This window comes from Hyla sarda, chromosome 3 (genome assembly GCF_029499605.1).
Source record: "Hyla sarda isolate aHylSar1 chromosome 3, aHylSar1.hap1, whole genome shotgun sequence".
Classification (NCBI taxonomy): domain Eukaryota; kingdom Metazoa; phylum Chordata; class Amphibia; order Anura; family Hylidae; genus Hyla; species Hyla sarda.
In genome coordinates, this window is record NC_079191.1 from 151,480,540 (window position 1) to 151,500,972 (window position 20,433).

The 20,433-nt window shown below is 48.3% G+C and overlaps 2 protein-coding genes across 2 annotated transcripts in view; one reads left to right on the forward strand and one right to left on the reverse strand.

Annotated features, from left to right (window-relative positions):
• KCNMB3 (potassium calcium-activated channel subfamily M regulatory beta subunit 3) overlaps positions 1-5,790 on the reverse strand; it is a 77,595-nt gene extending 71,805 nt beyond the window's left edge. Inside the window, exon 1 of the mRNA XM_056565234.1 lies at positions 5,672-5,790. Coding sequence (XP_056421209.1) covers positions 5,672-5,715 — 44 coding nt within the window. The 5' untranslated portion in view covers positions 5,716-5,790. The remainder of the gene's footprint in view (positions 1-5,671) is intronic.
• Positions 5,770-19,332, forward strand: ZNF639 (zinc finger protein 639). Its single transcript, XM_056565230.1, has 5 exons — positions 5,770-5,923; positions 11,780-11,838; positions 16,367-16,465; positions 16,580-16,687; positions 18,217-19,332. The coding sequence occupies exons 3-5, from the start codon at positions 16,378-16,380 to the stop codon at positions 19,314-19,316; spliced, it is 1,296 nt and encodes a 431-aa protein (XP_056421205.1). The 5' UTR covers positions 5,770-5,923; positions 11,780-11,838; positions 16,367-16,377; the 3' UTR covers positions 19,317-19,332.
• The last annotated feature ends 1,101 nt before the right edge of the window (positions 19,333-20,433 follow it).

Sequence of the window (20,433 nt, forward strand, 5' to 3'; positions counted from 1 at the left end):
AGCAGAACATGTGACATTTCACAGGTCCTTTAGACAACATCTTATGGGTCCTTTATACTAGCTATACATTAATTCCCTGACTACAATCCTATGACAATAAATGACACTTATAATAACAGCAGGGGAGACACTGCAGGAGAGCCCCCACGTCACTGATGGACTCAACCTGATAGGGCCTAAGTATAGTGCAGGACCATGTCCTGTACTGGGACATCACAATATCGTCACTTTTGGGCCTGAAAAAACGCATATACGGCGTGAAACGTCGCCTTGAACGGTGTCCTTTATGCCTCATGCCCTGCTGCTAACACTGCACTAAGCCCAGTGCATGATGCACATGGAATAAAGATTTGAGCACAGTCCTGATGGTGAGTGATCCTCGTCTTGCTTTCTTTAATTATATTGGATTTGTTGCTATTGGAGAGAGCACCACTGAATAGGACTATACTGAAGATCAGCCGGCAGACTCCAATCTAATCAGCTACGTAGCGATTACAACTGTCATGAAGTTTGGGGCATATAAACTATCCATAGTCTGTGTATTGTGTGTAGACTATTAATCCAGCATTACTTTTACCTTCTTTATTCCAGTTTTAATTACCACAAAAAACACTTTTCTTTGCAGTCACATACAGTTGGATAGGGGTGGCCAGGGGTTCGCTATGCCCTCCTGCCGCCACGACTATCCCCCATACCTCAGTGCTGGGACTGCTGTGTGATTGACACACATGTCCCAGCGCATGCGCCACCCGATAGGAATTTACACAGCAGGTGCTGGTTCCTCCGGCCAGTACTCACTCCTGCTGTCTGGCATCGCTGCCGGTACAATGCTAGAGGCAGGGAGAGAGTGAGCTCTATAGCATTGCACAGGCACACGGAGATGTGAAACAGCGGGAGCGGGTGCTTGGTGGGGAAGTGATTACAGTGCCCGTTCTCCTCTTCTTTGTGTGTGCCTACATTCACTTGAGGCAGAGAGTTCCCTCGCTCCTTGCCTCTAGCATTGTACCGGCAGTGATATCAGACATCAGGAGAGTACTGGCCGGAGGAGCCAGCGCTTGCTGTGTAAATTCCTATTGGTCGGTGCACACATAAAAATCAAAGGGGGCGCATGCGCTGGGATCTGTGTGTCAATCACACAGCAAACAGCAGGCTTAGCACTGAGATATAGGGGATAGGCATGGCGGCCGGAGGGCATAGCGAACCCCTGGCTATGCCTATCCGACTGTCAGTGACTGCAAAGAAAAGTGTTTTTTTGTGGTAAAAGTAATGCTGGATTACTAGTCTACACACAATACACAGACTATGGTTAGTTTATATGCCCAAAACTTCATGACAGTTGCGCTTTAAGCCCCAGTAGTGCTAGCTGTATTTCTTTCTATAACTTTGTAATGTGCAGCTGTGAATAATTCATTTTTTTTTCAGCCAGAGTTCTCCTTTAAGGACTCAGCACATTTTGGTTTTAAAGGGGTACTCCGGTGAAAACCTTTTATTTTATTTTTTTCAAATCAACTGGCTCCAGGAAGTTAAACAGATTTAAAAATTACTTCCATTAAAAAAAATCTTAATGATTCCAGTACTTATCAGCTGCTGTATGCTGCAGAGGAAGTTGTATAGTTATTGGCTGCCTGACCACAGTGCTCTCTGCTGACACCTCTGTCCATGTCAGGAACTGTCCAGAGTAGGAGCAAATCCCCATAACAAACCTCTCCTGCTACGGATATGTCAGGATTCGGCTTCCAGGTAGTGGATCCTCTGTGTCAGCGAGGGATTGGCGTGGACCGTGCTAGTGGACCGGTTCTAAGAGGCTACTGGTTTTCACCAGAGCCCGCCGCAAAGCGGGATGGTCTTGCTGCGGCAGTAGCAACCAGGTCGTATCCACTAGCAACGGCTCTACCTCGCTGACTGCTGAGAAGGCGTGGGACAGAAGGACTAGGCAGAGGCAAGGTCAGACGTAGCAGAAGGTCGGGGGCAGGCGGCAAGGTTCGTAGTCAGGATGGGTAGCAGAAGTTCAGGTACACAGGCTTTGGACACACTAAACGCTTTCACTGGCACAAGGCAACAAGATCCGGCAAGGGAGTGCATGGGAGGAGATCAGATATAGCCAGGGAGCAGGTGGAAGCCAATTAAGCTAATTGGGCCAGGCACCAATCATTGGTGCACTGGCCCTTTAAGTCTCAGAGAGCTGGCGCGCGCGCGCCCTAGAGAGCAGAGCCGCGCGCGCCAGCACATGACAGCAGGGGACCGGGACGGGTAAGTGACCTGGGATGCGATTCGCGAGCGGGCGCGTCCCGCTGTGCGAATCGCATCCCCAACGGCCAAGACAGTGCAGCGCTCCCGGTCAGCGGGACTGACCGGGGCGCTGCAGGGAGAAAGACGCCGTGAGCGCTCCGGGGAGGAGCGGGGACCCGGAGCGCTAGGCGTAACAGTACCCCCCCCCTTAGGTCTCCCCTTCTCTTTGTCCGGTAACTGCCTCCCCTGGGATGAGGACACCGGGAAAGAATGGAGGGTTTCCTCAATGGCAGGCAGTACAGCAGGAGTGGGAATGGGGAGGGAGGGCAGAGGGCGAGGCCTGGCACGGGGCAGTGTGACACCAGGACGGGGGCCATGGGGAGGCACAGAGGCTTGCCTGACGGGACTGGGAGGGGGGGAGAGGCACTTCCTGTGGCAGGCAGAGTCCCAGTTCCTGATCTCCCCGGTGGTCCAATCAATGGTGGGGGAATGAAGCCGGAGCCAAGGCAGACCGAGGAGGACCTCAGAGGTACAGTTGGGGAGAATGAAGAACTCAATCCTCTCAAGGTGGGGTCCAATAGACATGAGGAGGGGCTCTGTGCGGTAACGCACGGTGCAGTCCAATCTGGCTCCGTTGACCGCGGAAATGTAGAGCGGCTTGACGAGACGGGTCACCGGGATGCTGAATTTATTAACAAACGACTCCAAAATAAAATTTCCAGAGGCACCGGAGTCCAAGCAGGCCACGGCTGAGAGGGAGGAGTTGGCTGAAGAAGAAATCCGCACGGGTACCGTGAGACGTGGAGGAGCAGACTTGGAACCAAGAGACGCCACACCCACGTGAGCTGGGTGCGTGCGTGCGTTTCCCAGGCGTGGAGGACGGATAGGGCAATCCACCAAGAAATGCTCGGTACTGGCACAGTAAAGACAGAGATTTTCTTCCCTACGGCGATTCCTCTCTTCCTGGGTCAGGCGAGACTTATCCACTTGCATGGCCTCCTCGGCGGGAGGCCCAGGCGTAGATTGCAACGGATACTGTGGGAGAGGTGCCCAGAGATCTAAGTCTTTTTCCTGGCGGAGCTCTTGGTGTCGCTCAGAAAAACGCATGTCAATGCGGGTAGCTAGATGGATGAGTTCTTGCAGATTGGCAGGAATCTCTCGTGCGGCCAGCACATCCTTGATGCGACTGGATAGGCCTTTTTTAAAGGTCGCGCAGAGAGCCTCGTTATTCCATGATAACTCGGAAGCAAGAGTACGAAATTGGATGGCGTACTCGCCCACTGAAGAATTACCCTGGACCAGGTTCAACAGGGCAGTCTCGGCAGAAGAAGCTCGGGCTGGCTCCTCGAAGACACTCCGGAGTTCAGTGAAGAAGGCCTGGACTGTGGCTGTGGCAGGATCATTGCGGTCCCAGAGCGGTGTGGCCCAAGACAAGGCCTTTCCTGAAAGAAGGCTTACTACGAACGCCACCTTAGACCGTTCTGAAGGAAACAAGTCCGACAACATCTCCATATGCAGGGAACACTGAGACATAAATTCACGGCAGAGTTTAGAGTCCCCATCAAATTTGTCCGGCAGGGACAAGCGGAGGCTAGGAGCGGCCACTCGCTGCGGAGGAGGTGCAGGAGCAGGCGGAGGAGATGGTTGCTGCTGTAGCAGAGGCAGAAGTTGCTGTAACATGGCGGTCAACTGCGACAGCTGCTGTCCTTGTTGGGCAATCTGCTGCGATTGCTGAGCGACCACCGTGGGAAGATCAGCGAGACTTGGCAGCGGCACCTCAGCGGGATCCATGGCCGGATCTACTGTCACGATTCGGCTTCCAGGTAGTGGATCCTCTGTGTCAGCGAGGGATTGGCGTGGACCGTGCTAGTGGACCGGTTCTAAGAGGCTACTGGTTTTCACCAGAGCCCGCCGCAAAGCGGGATGGTCTTGCTGCGGCAGTAGCAACCAGGTCGTATCCACTAGCAACGGCTCTACCTCGCTGACTGCTGAGAAGGCGTGGGACAGAAGGACTAGGCAGAGGCAAGGTCAGACGTAGCAGAAGGTCGGGGGCAGGCGGCAAGGTTCGTAGTCAGGATGGGTAGCAGAAGTTCAGGTACACAGGCTTTGGACACACTAAACGCTTTCACTGGCACAAGGCAACAAGATCCGGCAAGGGAGTGCATGGGAGGAGATCAGATATAGCCAGGGAGCAGGTGGAAGCCAATTAAGCTAATTGGGCCAGGCACCAATCATTGGTGCACTGGCCCTTTAAGTCTCAGAGAGCTGGCGCGCGCGCGCCCTAGAGAGCGGAGCCGCGCGCGCCAGCACATGACAGCAGGGGACCGGGACGGGTAAGTGACCTGGGATGCGATTCGCGAGCGGGCGCGTCCCGCTGTGCGAATCGCATCCCCAACGGCCAAGACAGTGCAGCGCTCCCGGTCAGCGGGACTGACCGGGGCGCTGCAGGGAGAAAGACGCCGTGAGCGCTCCGGGGAGGAGCGGGGACCCGGAGCGCTAGGCGTAACAGGATAGTTCCTGACATGGACAGAGGTGTCAGCAGAGAGGACTGTGGTCAGTCTGGAAAGAACAACTCAACTTCCTGTGGAGCATACAGCAGCTGATAAGTACTGGAAGGATAAAGATAAGGAAGTAATTTAAAAATCTGTTTAACTTTCTGGCACCAGTAGATTTGAAAAAATAGTTTTGTAATTTTGACCCCTATGACTTTTTTATTTTTCCACATACAGGGCTATATGAGGGCCAAAATTTTGTGCCATGGTCTGTAGTTTATATCGTAGATTGATGGGACTTTTTGATTGCTTTTTATTAATTTTATATGGTATAGGAAGTGATCAAAAATGCACAATTTTGGATTTTGGTATTTTTGGGCTCAGCTTTGGCTCAGCATTGATCAGTATTATCGGTGCTCTGCTGCTCCAGCCTGCCATGGCTGATTGGGGACATCAGAGCACTGATTGGACAGCGAGGAGACAGGTAAAGGCCCTCCTGCCATCCTCTCTGCTTATCAGGACGCTGCGATTTATTTGCGATGGTCCCCATCAGCTCTGCTGAGCTGCCGGGATTGTTTTCTTAACATTTCAGATGCTGTGTTCAACTTTGATCGCAGCGTCTAAAGGGTTAATGTCATTCGTTTGTATAACTTTTTTCATCCATTTTTGGTCTGTTTTTACTTATGAGCATGCTCAGAAGTTGTGTGAAAAATAAGGGGAAAAAACTGAAAAAAAACAGACAGAAAAATCTGACACAAACGGACAATGAAGGATGTAAAAGGCGAAAGTATGCCATTTGTCCTTTATTTTTTAAACAGTCTATTAAAATAACAGACAATGTGGCATCGTGTTGCATTAGTTTGCATAGTATGAACCATATACACAGTAGCCTTTCCAGATTAGTGGGAGGGCCTTTCTCTGGCAGCTTCCTCATTGTATCGTCTAATTACCTGTCTCTGTAGTAAAGGGGGCGACCGCTAGATGTCGCTGTCATTTCCCTCACACTCTCATTGCCGGTGCCTTTCTGTCCGCCTCTCGCTGCTCTCGGGTTTCGGGGTGGGTTGAGCTTGTGTTACGTGACTTTCCGGCCTGTCAGGAGAGAGGCGGCGGTAGTTGAGCTCGTTCTGGTCGCCATTTTATGCCGTGTTTCCCGGCCCTGTACATTGCTCGGTCCCGGTGTAGGAGCATCCTGCTATACATAGGTAATGTGTGTGGTGTCCTCATTCATTTTCCTGCCCAGTTTTAGGTCGTATAATATAGATTGTGCGTCAGGACGCGGTGTCTCCCGGCTGCGGCACTTTCCTCCCAGCCTACTCATCTGACCGCAGCTGGGAGATCAGAGCCTGCCGGGGTGAAAGGTCACAGGGGTCATGGTGGGAGATGAGGAGCTCAACCATCCATCATCCTGATAAGGAGCTTGTTATTTGATGGAATCCTATTCCCACCATAGATTGTACCTGTAAAGCTCTAATCCCACCATAGAGTGTACCTGTAAAGCTCTAATCCCACCATAGAGTGTACCTGTAAAGCTCTAATCCCACCATAGAGTGTACCTGTAAAGCTCTAATCCCACCATAGAGTGTACCTGTAAAGCTCTAATCCCACCATAGAGTGTACCTGTAAAGCTCTAATCCCACCATAGAGTGTACCTGTAAAGCTCTAATCCCACCATAGAGTGTACCTGTAAAGCTCTAATCCCACCATAGAGTGTACCTGTAAAGCTCTAATCCCACCATAGAGTGTACCTGTAAAGCTCTAATCCCACCATAGAGTGTACCTGTAAAGCTCTAATCCCACCATAGAGTGTACCTGTAAAGCTCTAATCCCACCATAGAGTGTACCTGTAACGCTCTAATCCCACCATAGAGTGTACCTGTAACGCTCTAATCCCACCATAGAGTGTACCTGTAAAGCTCTAATCCCACCATAGAGTGTACCTGTAAAGCTCTAATCCCACCATAGTGTACCTGTAAAGCTCTAATCCCACCATAGTGTACCTGTAAAGCTCTAATCCCACCATAGTGTACCTGTAAAGCTCTAATCCCACCATAGAGTGTAGCTGTAAAACTCTAATCCCACCATAGAAATCCCACCGTATATGTATAATATATACACCTGTAAAGCTCTAACCCCACCGTGTCTAGATATTATGCCTATAAATCTCTAACCCCACCGTATATATAGTCATGGCCGTAAAGGATTGCAGTAACACATGTTTTGCTATACACACGTTTATTCCCTTTGTGTGTATTGGAACTAAACCAAAAAGGGAGAAAAAAAGCAAATTAGACATAATGTCACCAAACTCCAAAAATGGGCTGGACAAAATTATTGGCACCCTTTCAAAATTGGGGAAAAATAAGATTGTTTCAAGCATGTGATGCTCCTTTATACTCACCGGGGGCAAGTAACAGGTGTGGGCAATATAAAAATCACTCTCGCAAGCCTATAAAAAGGAGAGAAGTTCATTTAATCTGCATTGTATGTCTGTGTGTGCGCCACACTAAGCATGGGCAACAGAAAGAGGAGATGAGAACGATCTGAGGACTTGAGAACTAAAATTGTGGTTACAAGTTCATCTCCAGAGATCTAGATTTGCCTTTGCCCACAGTGCACAACATTATCAAGAAGTTTGCAACCCATGGCACTGTAGCTAATCTCCCTGGGTGTGGACTGAAGAGAATAATTGATGACAGGTGTCAACGCAGGATAGTCCAGATGGTGAATAAGCAGCCCCAGACAAGTTCCAAAGATAATCAAGCTGTCCTGCAGGCTCAGGGATCATCTGTCGACATTTAAATGAAATAAAACGCTATGGCAGGAGACCCAGGAGGACCCCACTGCTGACAGAGACATAATAAAGCAAGACTACATTTTGCCAAAATGAACTTGAGTAAGCCAAAATCCTTCTGGGAACACGTCTTGTGGACAGATAAGACCAAGATAGAGCTTTTTGGGAAAGCACATCATTCTACTTTGAATTCAAATAGAGAAAACAGACATGGTGGCACATCCACAACATGTACAATGATCTAAGGTTTCTCAGCAACATTTATTAAACTAACAGGTCGTTATTGTACTTTATGATCATGAAGTGCAAGTCCACCAGCTACATCACAGCCACCTGTAAGTAGTGGGTCCCTAACGTCCCTAGCATAAAATGGCATAGCACTGAGTGGCGACCACCACTGCCCCAACACCAGTGCCCACAGGGGGAACGACCCACTGGCAGATCAGCCCCAATGCCGCTCAAACCAGTCACAGGGCAGCGCCTCCCCATAGACACAGTGCCGTGGCAGCAATGGATGCCCCACTGCACCAGTGTGAACAAGTCAGACTGGGAGGCTGCCAGAAAGGAAGGGGCCCTGTGGAAGGGGCAGGGCTGAGGGGGAGGGGTAGAGTGCAGATCAAGTAAAAACAACAAAAAGGGGGATAGAGAGCACAATGTGAATGGCCGTGACGTGGCTAGTGGGCTTGCACTTCATGATCATAAAGTACAATAACAACCTGTTAGTTTAATAAATGTTGCTGAGAAGCCTTAGATCATTGTGGATGTGCGACAATGTCGGTTTTCTCTATTTGAATTCGCATCATTCTACTGTTTACCGAAAACGGAATGAGGCCTACAAAGAAAAGAACACAGTATTTACAGTATTATATGGTGGAGGTTCAATGATGTTTTGGGGTTGTTTTGCTGCCTCTTGCACTGGGTGCCTGGAATGTGTACAAGGCATCATGAAATCTGAAGATTAACGGATTTTGGGTCGCACTGTACAACCCAGTGTCAGAAAGCTGGGTTTGTGTCCGAGATCTTGGGTCTTCCAGCAGGACAATGGGGGAGCCCACTGAGCTTTACTCCTGTTGTATAGCGTGCCCACCGAGCTTTACTCCTGTTGTATAGCGTGCCCACCGAGCTTTACTCCTGTCGTATAGCGTGCCCACCGAGCTTTACTCCTGTCGTATAGCGTGCCCACCGAGCTTTACTTCTGTCGTATAGCGTGCCCACCGAGCTTTACTCCTGTCGTGTAGCGTGCCCACTGAGCTTTACTCCTGTCGTGTAGCGTGCCCACCGAGCTTTACTCCTGTCGTGTAGCGTGCCCACCGAGCTTTACTCCTGTCGTGTAGCGTGCCCACCGAGCTTTACTCCTGTCGTGTAGCGTGCCCACCGAGCTTTACTCCTGTCGTGTAGCGTGCCCACCGAGCTTTACTCCTGTCGTGTAGCGTGCCCACCGAGCTTTACTCCTGTCGTGTAGCGTGCCCACCGAGCTTTACTCCTGTCGTGTAGCGTGCCCACCGAGCTTTACTCCTGTCGTGTAGCGTGCCCACCGAGCTTTACTCCTGTCGTGTAGCGTGCCCACCGAGCTTTACTCCTGTCGTGTAGCGTGCCCACCGAGCTTTACTCCTGTCGTGTAGCGTGCCCACCGAGCTTTACTCCTGTCGTGTAGCGTGCCCACCGAGCTTTACTCCTGTCGTGTAGCGTGCCCACCGAGCTTTACTCCTGTCGTGTAGCGTGCCCACCGAGCTTTACTCCTGTCGTGTAGCGTGCCCACCGAGCTTTACTCCTGTCGTGTAGCGTGCCCACCGAGCTTTACTCCTGTCGTGTAGCGTGCCCACCGAGCTTTACTCCTGTCGTGTAGCGTGCCCACCGAGCTTTACTCCTGTCGTGTAGCGTGCCCACCGAGCTTTACTCCTGTCGTGTAGCGTGCCCACCGAGCTTTACTCCTGTCGTGTAGCGTGCCCACCGAGCTTTACTCCTGTCGTGTAGCGTGCCCACCGAGCTTTACTCCTGTCGTGTAGCGTGCCCACCGAGCTTTACTCCTGTCGTGTAGCGTGCCCACCGAGCTTTACTCCTGTCGTGTAGCGTGCCCACCGAGCTTTACTCCTGTCGTGTAGCGTGCCCACCGAGCTTTACTCCTGTCGTGTAGCGTGCCCACCGAGCTTTACTCCTGTCGTGTAGCGTGCCCACCGAGCTTTACTCCTGTCGTGTAGCGTGCCCACCGAGCTTTACTCCTGTCGTGTAGCGTGCCCACCGAGCTTTACTCCTGTCGTGTAGCGTGCCCACCGAGCTTTACTCCTGTCGTGTAGCGTGCCCACCGAGCTTTACTCCTGTCGTGTAGCGTGCCCACCGAGCTTTACTCCTGTCGTGTAGCGTGCCCACCGAGCTTTACTCCTGTCGTGTAGCGTGCCCACCGAGCTTTACTCCTGTCGTGTAGCGTGCCCACCGAGCTTTACTCCTGTCGTGTAGCGTGCCCACCGAGCTTTACTCCTGTCGTGTAGCGTGCCCACCGAGCTTTACTCCTGTCGTGTAGCGTGCCCACCGAGCTTTACTCCTGTCGTGTAGCGTGCCCACCGAGCTTTACTCCTGTCGTGTAGCGTGCCCACCGAGCTTTACTCCTGTCGTGTAGCGTGCCCACCGAGCTTTACTCCTGTCGTGTAGCGTGCCCACCGAGCTTTACTCCTGTCGTGTAGCGTGCCCACCGAGCTTTACTCCTGTCGTGTAGCGTGCCCACCGAGCTTTACTCCTGTCGTGTAGCGTGCCCACCGAGCTTTACTCCTGTCGTGTAGCGTGCCCACCGAGCTTTACTCCTGTCGTGTAGCGTGCCCACCGAGCTTTACTCCTGTCGTGTAGCGTGCCCACCGAGCTTTACTCCTGTCGTGTAGCGTGCCCACCGAGCTTTACTCCTGTCGTGTAGCGTGCCCACCGAGCTTTACTCCTGTCGTGTAGCGTGCCCACCGAGCTTTACTCCTGTCGTGTAGCGTGCCCACCGAGCTTTACTCCTGTCGTGTAGCGTGCCCACCGAGCTTTACTCCTGTCGTGTAGCGTGCCCACCGAGCTTTACTCCTGTCGTGTAGCGTGCCCACCGAGCTTTACTCCTGTCGTGTAGCGTGCCCACCGAGCTTTACTCCTGTCGTGTAGCGTGCCCACCGAGCTTTACTCCTGTCGTGTAGCGTGCCCACCGAGCTTTACTCCTGTCGTGTAGCGTGCCCACCGAGCTTTACTCCTGTCGTGTAGCGTGCCCACCGAGCTTTACTCCTGTCGTGTAGCGTGCCCACCGAGCTTTACTCCTGTCGTGTAGCGTGCCCACCGAGCTTTACTCCTGTCGTGTAGCGTGCCCACCGAGCTTTACTCCTGTCGTGTAGCGTGCCCACCGAGCTTTACTCCTGTCGTGTAGCGTGCCCACCGAGCTTTACTCCTGTCGTGTAGCGTGCCCACCGAGCTTTACTCCTGTCGTGTAGCGTGCCCACCGAGCTTTACTCCTGTCGTGTAGCGTGCCCACCGAGCTTTACTCCTGTCGTGTAGCGTGCCCACCGAGCTTTACTCCTGTCGTGTAGCGTGCCCACCGAGCTTTACTCCTGTCGTGTAGCGTGCCCACCGAGCTTTACTCCTGTCGTGTAGCGTGCCCACCGAGCTTTACTCCTGTCGTGTAGCGTGCCCACCGAGCTTTACTCCTGTCGTGTAGCGTGCCCACCGAGCTTTACTCCTGTCGTGTAGCGTGCCCACCGAGCTTTACTCCTGTCGTGTAGCGTGCCCACCGAGCTTTACTCCTGTCGTGTAGCGTGCCCACCGAGCTTTACTCCTGTCGTGTAGCGTGCCCACCGAGCTTTACTCCTGTCGTGTAGCGTGCCCACCGAGCTTTACTCCTGTCGTGTAGCGTGCCCACCGAGCTTTACTCCTGTCGTGTAGCGTGCCCACCGAGCTTTACTCCTGTCGTGTAGCGTGCCCACCGAGCTTTACTCCTGTCGTGTAGCGTGCCCACCGAGCTTTACTCCTGTCGTGTAGCGTGCCCACCGAGCTTTACTCCTGTCGTGTAGCGTGCCCACCGAGCTTTACTCCTGTCGTGTAGCGTGCCCACCGAGCTTTACTCCTGTCGTGTAGCGTGCCCACCGAGCTTTACTCCTGTCGTGTAGCGTGCCCACCGAGCTTTACTCCTGTCGTGTAGCGTGCCTACCGAGCTTTACTCCTGTCGTGTAGCGTGCCTACCGAGCTTTACTCCTGTCGTGTAGCGTGCCTATAGAGCTCTAATCCTGCCTTAAACTGTAACATTGTCTTTCTATAGAATAAGACTCCTAGAAGACTTGTCACCTCTGGCCCATGAGACGTGATTGGAAAACACATGTGAGTATAATTCTAATAGTTATAACTGCTGCTGCTGGACTCATAGTATGGAGGGCATGTCTAGTTGTGTCTACACCTGAATAGGAAAATCTTTTGCTTGTTGGGCTGTTAAGGAAGAGCTGTGGCCAACCCAAAAAAAAATAGCATTTTCATTAAATAGTTTAAGCTGCCCAGATCACACACCTTTTATTGATATATCCATTCCTGAGATGTGAGGGTTTATAGTTTGCCTGACAATTTAGGGAATCGGTCAGATGGATGTGAGCTTAATTTTAATAATGGAGTGAATATCAGGTGATGGGTTGGGAGTATAGAGTCAGGGGGTGTATTACATACAAGCCCCTCAGTGTACAACATCGCTGATCGGGCCGATGTCTGATATTAACCCTTTACACTTTGATTGCTGCGTCTAAATGCTAAGAATTGGTAGTCTAGAGAGCACACTGTAGTGCTGGAAACACTGATCAATGCTGTGCGATCACACAGCATTAAACAGTGTATGTAATCCAAAGATTGCAAGTAATAGTACCCTATGGGTAAAAAATAAAAATTTATAAATGTGAATAAGCTCCCTTCCTAATAAGTTTAAATCACCCACCTGTTCCCATTTTAACCTCTTAAGGACTCAGGGTGTACTTGTACGCCCTGAGCCCAGTCCCGGTGTTTAAAACGGGGTCATGCCGTGACCCCTCATCACACCGCGTCGGTCCCAGCTGCTAGTCATAGCCGGGACCCTGGGCTAATAGCGCGCGACAACCCTTCAGACGCGGCGATCAAAGTTGACCGCCATGTCTGAAAGTGAAAGTAAATGCTTCCCGGCAGCTCAGTCAGGCTGATCGGGACATCACGATAAAATCGCGATGTCCCGATCAGCTAGGACGCGAGCGGAGACCCCCCTTACCTTACTCCGTCGCGTCTGATCTTGCTTTGACTGCTCCAAGCCTGAGCTACAGGCTTGAGCAATCGAGCCCCTAGAACGCTGATCCATGCAAAGCTATGGCTTTGCAGGGATCAGGGTAAAAGCTCAGTGTGTGCAGTGTTATAGCCCCCTATGGGAGCTGTAACACTGCAAAAAAAAGTGAAAAAAAACAAAAAAAAAGTTAAAAGGTCATTTAACCCCTTCCCTAATAAAAAAAAGTTTGAATCACCCCCCTTTTCCCATGAAAAAAAAAAACTGTGTAAATAAAAATATGTGGTATCGCCGCGTGCGTAAATGTCCGAACTATAAAAATATATCGTTAATTAAATCTCACGGTCAATGGCGTACACGTAAAAAAATTCCAAAGTCCAACATAGCGTATTTTTGGTCACTTTTTATATCATAAAAAATATTAATAAAAAGCGAACAAAAAGTCCAATCAATGCAAAAATGGTACCGCTAAAAACTTCGGAATACGGCGCAAAAAATGAGCCTCATACCGGCCCGTACCTGGAAAAATAAAAAAGTTACAGGGGTCAGAAGATGACAATTTTAAACGTATCAATTTTCTTGCATGTAGTTATGATTTTTTTTTTTTGAAGTAATACAAAATCCAACCTATATAAGTAGTGTATCATTTTAACCGTATGGACGTACAGAATAAAGATAAGGTGTCATTTTTACAGAAAAATGTACTGCGTAGAAACGGAAGCCCCCAAAAGTTACAAAATGAAATTTTTTTTCTTCAATTTTGTCACACAATTTTTTGGTAAAATGACTGATGTCACTACAAAGTAGAATTGGTGACTCAAAAAATAAGCCATCATATGGAATTTTATGTGCAAAATTGAAAGGGTTATGATTTTTAGAAGGTGATGAGGAAAAAATGAAAATGCAAAAACGGCAAAAGGGGGCTGAGGGGTTAAAATTAGAATAACAAACGTGGTATTGCCGCATATGTAAATGTACAAGCTATTAAAATATAATGTTTATTTACCATACACATAAAAAATTGCACATCTTGTCACATCACATACCAGAAGAAAATTAATAAAAAGCCACCATAAAGTCCCATCAAAACAAAAATGGTACCAATAAATACTACAGACCACGGCGCAAAAAAATGAGCCCTCACACATCCTTGTATATGGAAAAATAAAAAAAATTATGGGGTCAGAAGGGAACAATTGAAAGCATACAAAATTTTGTATAAAAAGTTATAATTTTTTTTTGACAAGTAAAATAACAACTTTGGATATTTTTGTAATCCTATGGACCTACAGAATAAAGATAAGATGTAATTTTTAACACAGTGCAAAAATGAAAAAACCAGAGTCCTTAAGAAGTTAATAACAGCAAAATCCACAGCTAATAGCTGGAGCAGGACGGTCTCCACTGCAGGCTATAAACCTGTAACCCCTTAACGACGCAGGTCGTAAATGTACATTTACGTCCTATACATAACTGCGAGCATAAGAGCGATGCCCGGATCATGCGTGACAGGTCCCGGCTGCTGATAGCAGCCAGGGACCCGCCGGTAATGGCCGACATCTGCAATTGCGCAGATGTCCGCCATTAACCCCTCAGATGCAGTGATCAATACAGATTACTGCATCTGCAGCATTGCGGACACTAAAAGTTTTATATAAGCAAAGATGGTATCAATAAAAAGTACAGATCACGGCGCAAAAAATGAGCCCTCATACCGCCGCTTTTACGGAAAAATAAAAGTTATAGGTCTTCAAAATAGGGGGATTTTAAATGTACTAATTTGGTTAAAAAGTTTAATCGTATTGACCCAAAGAATAAAGAACACGTCATTTTTACCGTAAATTGTACGGCGTGAAAACGAAACCTTGCAAAATTGCGGTTTTCTTTTTAATTTCCCGACACAAATTGTATTTTTTTGGTTGCCCCATACATTTTATGGTAAAGTGAGTGATGGCATTCAGGGATGTGGAAATCCTATCGCCCGACGCCCGGGACAAGTAGTTCTGGGCACCGATTTAGCCCTGTATCGGGCAAGCAGGGACAGACCGACTTCCCCCCCTATTTTTCTTTAATGCCGGTGTGAGGCGCAAGAGCGGATGCAAGTCTGCACCTCACACCGGCGCTCAGGGTGTATGTATGGGGCGGCGGCGGCCCCCAGCTGACCGCAGAGCACCCGTATCTTCCCCCCCCCCCCCCCCTAGAGGATGGAGGACACAGCTCTACATTACACAAGAAGCAGGGGGAGAGCGAGGACGTACACAGCTCCTCCCCTCCCCTGCTGTCTCCACAGGACCTAATCTACCACGGGGAGGTTAGGCTGCTTTCACACTATGAATTTCTCCGTTTAGGAACTTCTGTCAGAAGTTCTGTCACTACAGCTGCGAAACCCGGCCGTTAGAAAACCCCTGACGGCCGTGACTAAATTGCATTGCAGCCTATGGGGTTTTGTAACTGCCTGTTTGCACCCGTATATATGCCCATAATTCATTACGGGTGTTATACAGTGACGGGACATCGTGGCGTAAAAATTACTGCATGCATAATAACGCATGAATTACGGGCATATACGGGTGCAAACGGGCAGTTACAAAACCCCATAGGCTGCAATGCAATTTAGTCACGGCCGTCGGGTTTTGTAACGGACGGGTTTCGCAGCTGTAGTGACGGAACTTCTGACTGAAGTTCCTAAACAGAGAAATTCATTGTGTGAATGCAGCCTTAAAAGTTTGCGGGGGGAGGGGAAGGGACGTCCGGTGTGAGGTGAGATTTTCAAACCCATGCAACCTCACACCGGCCGGCGGGTCTTTATTGTGCCGGGACTACAGCTCTGATGTCCACTCATGGCCAGCTCAGGTGAGGAGGCCGAGAGGGCAGGCGGTGGCAGGAACGGTGGTTGTATATGTATGGTGTCAATGGATGTGTGTATGATGTCTGTGTGTATGTATGGGGATATGTCTATGATGTGTGTATGATTTGTGTGTGTGATGTGTGTATGTAATGTATGATGTAGGGGGGCAGCGGCGGGTGTATGTATGATGTGTGCATATGTATGGTGTGAGTGTGTGTATGTGTATAATGTATGTGTGATGTGTGTATGTAATGTATGATGTGGGGGGGGGGCAGTGGCGGGTTTGTGTGTGTATATGTATGATATGGGGGCAGTGGCCAGTGTATGTAGGATATGTGTATGCATGAATGTTTTGTACAGGGAAGGACTGACACGTCGGGCATTAGGGCAGTGCCCAAGGGCCTGTGTCTTTATTTTCAGTGGCTTCTGGCCACCCGCACTAAATTGCACCCCCAGAATCCCACCCTTCATACTCACCCGCCAACCAAGAGCCCCACGGATGCACACAAACACGGCCGAACCAAAACTACAACTTCCAGCATGTTGCACCATAACCTGAACTGTAGAACTATAAAGTGTAATATGCTGGGAGTTGTAGTTTTGGTTCGGGTTCGAAAACGTAAAAATAAAATTGTCTGAGTCCTTAAGGCCCAAATGGGCTGAGTCATTAAGGGGTTAAAACAGCCCTTTTTCAGTCATATTGGCTTGTTGGGGAAAATAACATTTTCATATTACTGTAAGGTGAATAAAAAGCTTATATCCGTTTTTAGAGCACAGAGATATGAATGAACATCCTAAGAAACGCAAAAGGAAGACCTCGTTCCCTTCTCGCTATGCAGGACAGACTTCCGCTGCTGTTGCCTCTCCAGGTAAGGTTATAAAACCAGATGTTTCCTCGTATGAGCTTTGTATTTTCAGAATATAAATGTATAACATTATCTTATTACATATTTCAAATACCATCTTCTTTTTTCTTTTTCTAGATGTCACTATTCCAGTCAAAACAATAGAAAATAATGGGATATATTTTGATCACTGTTACAGTGTCTGTTCTATAATTCAAGCTGATCCTAAAGTTCCAGAATATGAAGGTGTGTAATGGAAGATGGAATTAATGTCTTTAGTTTAATAGATCTGTTTTACTGATGTGGTTTAAAAGTAGTGATTGCATGACCACATAATCCTAGGCCAGAGTTCCCCCAACCAGGGTGCCTCCAGCTGTTGCAAAACTACAACTCCCAGCATGCCAGGACAGCCGTTGGCTGTCCGGGCATGCTGGGAGTTGTAGTTTTGCAACAGCTGGAGGCACCCTGGTTGGGGGAACTCTGGCCTAGGCTATTTACATTTGTGTGACACCAGGCCAGAATCCTATGGATTCTAATTTGTCAGTGGTTTCCATTGTTGTCTGGTCATGCTGGGACTTGTAGTTTTGCTATATTTGGTGGTGGGGGGGCACAGTTCTAAAACTACTTCCGGTCAGACCACAGTGGCTTCTGTTCATAATGCAGGTCTGGGTGTAGCATAAGCATGTTATGTTTGATGGTCTATAAAAACTACAATGGTTTCTCTTGTGTGATTCCTGGTGCAGGTGGAATGTGCAACTATTTTCCTTGTCTAGAATAGTATAAAATTAGGTTACGGCTTCTTGACCTTTTAAAGAGTACCTATCATAAACTGATCTGTCCCTAAATCCCTTCAACATCTGATCCTGACACTAATCCTGCCTTTTATTCTTTAAAACCCTCGACCCCCCCCCGGCCTGCTCAGTCATCGGTGTTCCAGTGAGGCAGGAAGTGGGCATGGCCCGGCAGGCGCAACGTCATCTGATGCCTGCCAGGGCCGGCTTCTGCCCTTCTTCCTGTCTGTGCAGATTATATGGTCCTCTCTCTCTTCTCTCCACGCCTGCGCTGCACTGGGGTTGCGTGCAGCAGGATGAATAATACAGGAGGACTACGGGGGAGATGCATGGGGCGGGCATATGTAAATTAGGTGCGCGCACGAACACCTCGCTCGCTCTCTGCCTGTTTTCATATACAGGCAGAGAGCAAGCTGCGCGGACATGACTTCTTGCAGTGGGACCACTGCCCTGGCAAGCAGTGGTCAGAACATGCATTACGTGAGGGGGGGGGGGGGGGGGAATGCCAACCTAGACCAAGTAGGGTGACACCTAGTGGTCAGGATTTTTTTTTTCTTTTTTTTTAAGAAATATATTAGATTATTTTTTAAAGATCTAATATTATATGAAAAGTTTACTTTAATGAGTGCCCATTTTTAAATGTTTTCTATTTAGAGTCTGATTTTTGCATTATTTGGTTGGGTCATGTAGAAACTTCATTGTACTGTTCTATGGCCCAGATTTATCAAACTGTGTGAGAGAAAAAGTGGGGTGATTTCCCACAGCAACCAATCACAGCTCAGCTTTCACTTTATCAGAGCTCGTTAGCTGAGCTGTGATTGGCTGCTGTGGGAAAATCCCTCCACTTTCTCTCACACAGTTTGATAATTCTGGACCAATATGTTTGTCTTTGAGTCATTTTGTTCCTTTTAGTCTCTGTAGTTATGTGATCAATAGAACGTGTGTGAATAATATATAACAGTAATGCCCCTGTTTTCTCTTTAGAAGAACAGCCGAGTACTAATGGAGAAAGTAGAGACCTGTGCGAGTCTCCCACACTAATCCCCCAACCAGTTCATGAAGATGCAGTTGTAGAAGTCCATACAGAAGAGCCAGAGTGTGTTCCATCCCCGGTCATTGAGGAGGAAATAAAAGATGTCCCCCTTCAGATACAGGAAAGCCCGGAAGGCAGCCCCTCCTCCAATCTGACAGCAGCTCAGAAGTGGCCATTGCTGAGGGCCAACAGTAGTGGCCTCTTTCGTTGTGAGCAGTGTGACTACAACAGCAAATACTTCTCCGATCTGAAACAGCATATGATTCTGAAGCACAAGTGTGCAGAGTCTCACGTCTGCAAGGTTTGCAAGCAGACGTTTCCCAGTGATGAGCTATTGCTGGAACATGGAAAAGTGCACGAAGAGGAGCAGCTGAACTGTAAGCACTGTGAATACAAGACCTGCTCGTTTGAAAGTCTCAGCCAACATGTAGCAGATGCCCACTTCAATGACTTTCTCTACTGGTGTGAGCAGTGTGACTTGCAGTTTTGCACTAGTAGTGAACTGTATCTGCACTTTCAGGAGCACAGTTGTGATGAACAATATATATGCCAGTTCTGTGAGCACGAGACCAATGACCCAGAGGATCTGCATAGCCATGTAGTGAATGAGCACACGTGCCGTCTAATAGAGTTGAGCGATGCCTATAACAATGGAGGGCGTGGACAATTCAGTCTTTTAAATAAAATAAGTTTTGATAAATGCAAGAACTTCTTTGTTTGCCAGGTATGTGGCTTTAGCAGCAGGCTCCACACCAATGTGAACAGGCATGTGGCAATCGAGCACACACGGTTTTACCCACATGTTTGTGATGACTGCGGTAAAGGCTTTTCTGGCATGTTAGAATATAGTCAGCATTTAAGCCTGCATACATCTGAAGGTGTCTACTTGTGCCAATATTGTGAATACTCAACGGGCCAACTGGAGGACTTAAAAACTCACCTAGATTTTCGGCATTCTGCAGATATGCCTCATAAGTGCAATAGTTGCCTCCTGAGGTTTGCATCAGAAGATGAACTTAAGACCCATGTTCAGACACATGAGAGAACCTGAATCCTTCGGGCATCTAGCATGTAAAATGCATGTTTTGTGTCGTCTACTAATAAATTACTGTACGAGATCCAAACACTTTACTGTCTCAAACATTGTAACTATTTGTTAAGCAGGTTTTATTGACTGCTATGGACTAAATATTAGCATAATTACTTCAGTTCGACATTCCCGGAAGATATATGTTGTGCAGATGACACACTCCCTTGTCTAAAAGAGTAGTAAACTTTGTAGAAGAAAAAATAAAAATATAAAGTCTACACTGCATGCCCGGTAAATATGAGCTGTATCACTTATTATATTTTTTTTTTGTATTTCATCTAAATCTGTTACTCTTTGAAAGTGTAAGTTGTTTTTTTCTCTTGTGTGAAACACTCAATATGAAGATGGAAATAATGTGAAGCAGGGTCTTCATTCTGTGCATGTGTGAGCAAAATATTAAAATGGGGGGGAAAAAATATTTCTTGTTTTATTTGCAGCCTAGCTAAATGTTTTCATAATACAAAACACTTGGGTATGCCAAATGTAGTAGTACTGACTTATTCAATATTGACTATTCAGGAGTCTCCCTGTATGTACATAAACCACATTAAAGGAGATGTATCATGTCAAAAAACATATCCCCCTATCCAAAGGATTGGGGATAAGTTTTAGTTTGCAGGGGGTCCCCCTGCTGGGACCCCCACAATCTCCTATACTGGACCCCTGCTCTCCCTGGGAGTGGCGCATCACGACCCCCGCACAAAGCAGCGGCTGACATGCTCCCTCCATATATCTCCATGGGAGAGCTGAAGATAGCCGAATGGCTCACAGGGGTGCTATTTTTCCTGTTTCAATCTGGATGGTCCAAGCTCAGGGGTGCTGTGGTGGTGATTTCTCAGAAATCCAATTATCAATGAGTTTGTTTAAAGGGGTACTCCGCTGAATAACATTTAAACAGATTTGTAAATTTACTTCTATTTAGAAAAAAAAAAAAAACTTAATCCTTCCAGTACTTATCAGCTGCTGTATACTAAAGAGGAAGTTATTTTATTTTTGAATTTCCTTTGTCTGATTACTGTGCTCTCTGCTGACACCACTGTCCATGTCAGGAAGTTCCTGACATGGACAGAGGTGTCAG

What these genes read in the sequence shown, in the direction of transcription:
- ZNF639 (XM_056565230.1), top strand. Translation starts at nt 16,378, where the DNA reads ATGAATGAACATCCTAAGAAACGCAAAAGGAAGACCTCGTTCCCTTCT. An exon ending in CGCTGCTGTTGCCTCTCCAG is followed by an intron (nt 16,466 to 16,579) that starts GTAAGGTTATAA and finishes TTCTTTTTCTAG; the next exon opens with ATGTCACTATTCCAGTCAAA. An exon ending in TAAAGTTCCAGAATATGAAG is followed by an intron (nt 16,688 to 18,216) that starts GTGTGTAATGGA and finishes TTTTCTCTTTAG; the next exon opens with AAGAACAGCCGAGTACTAAT.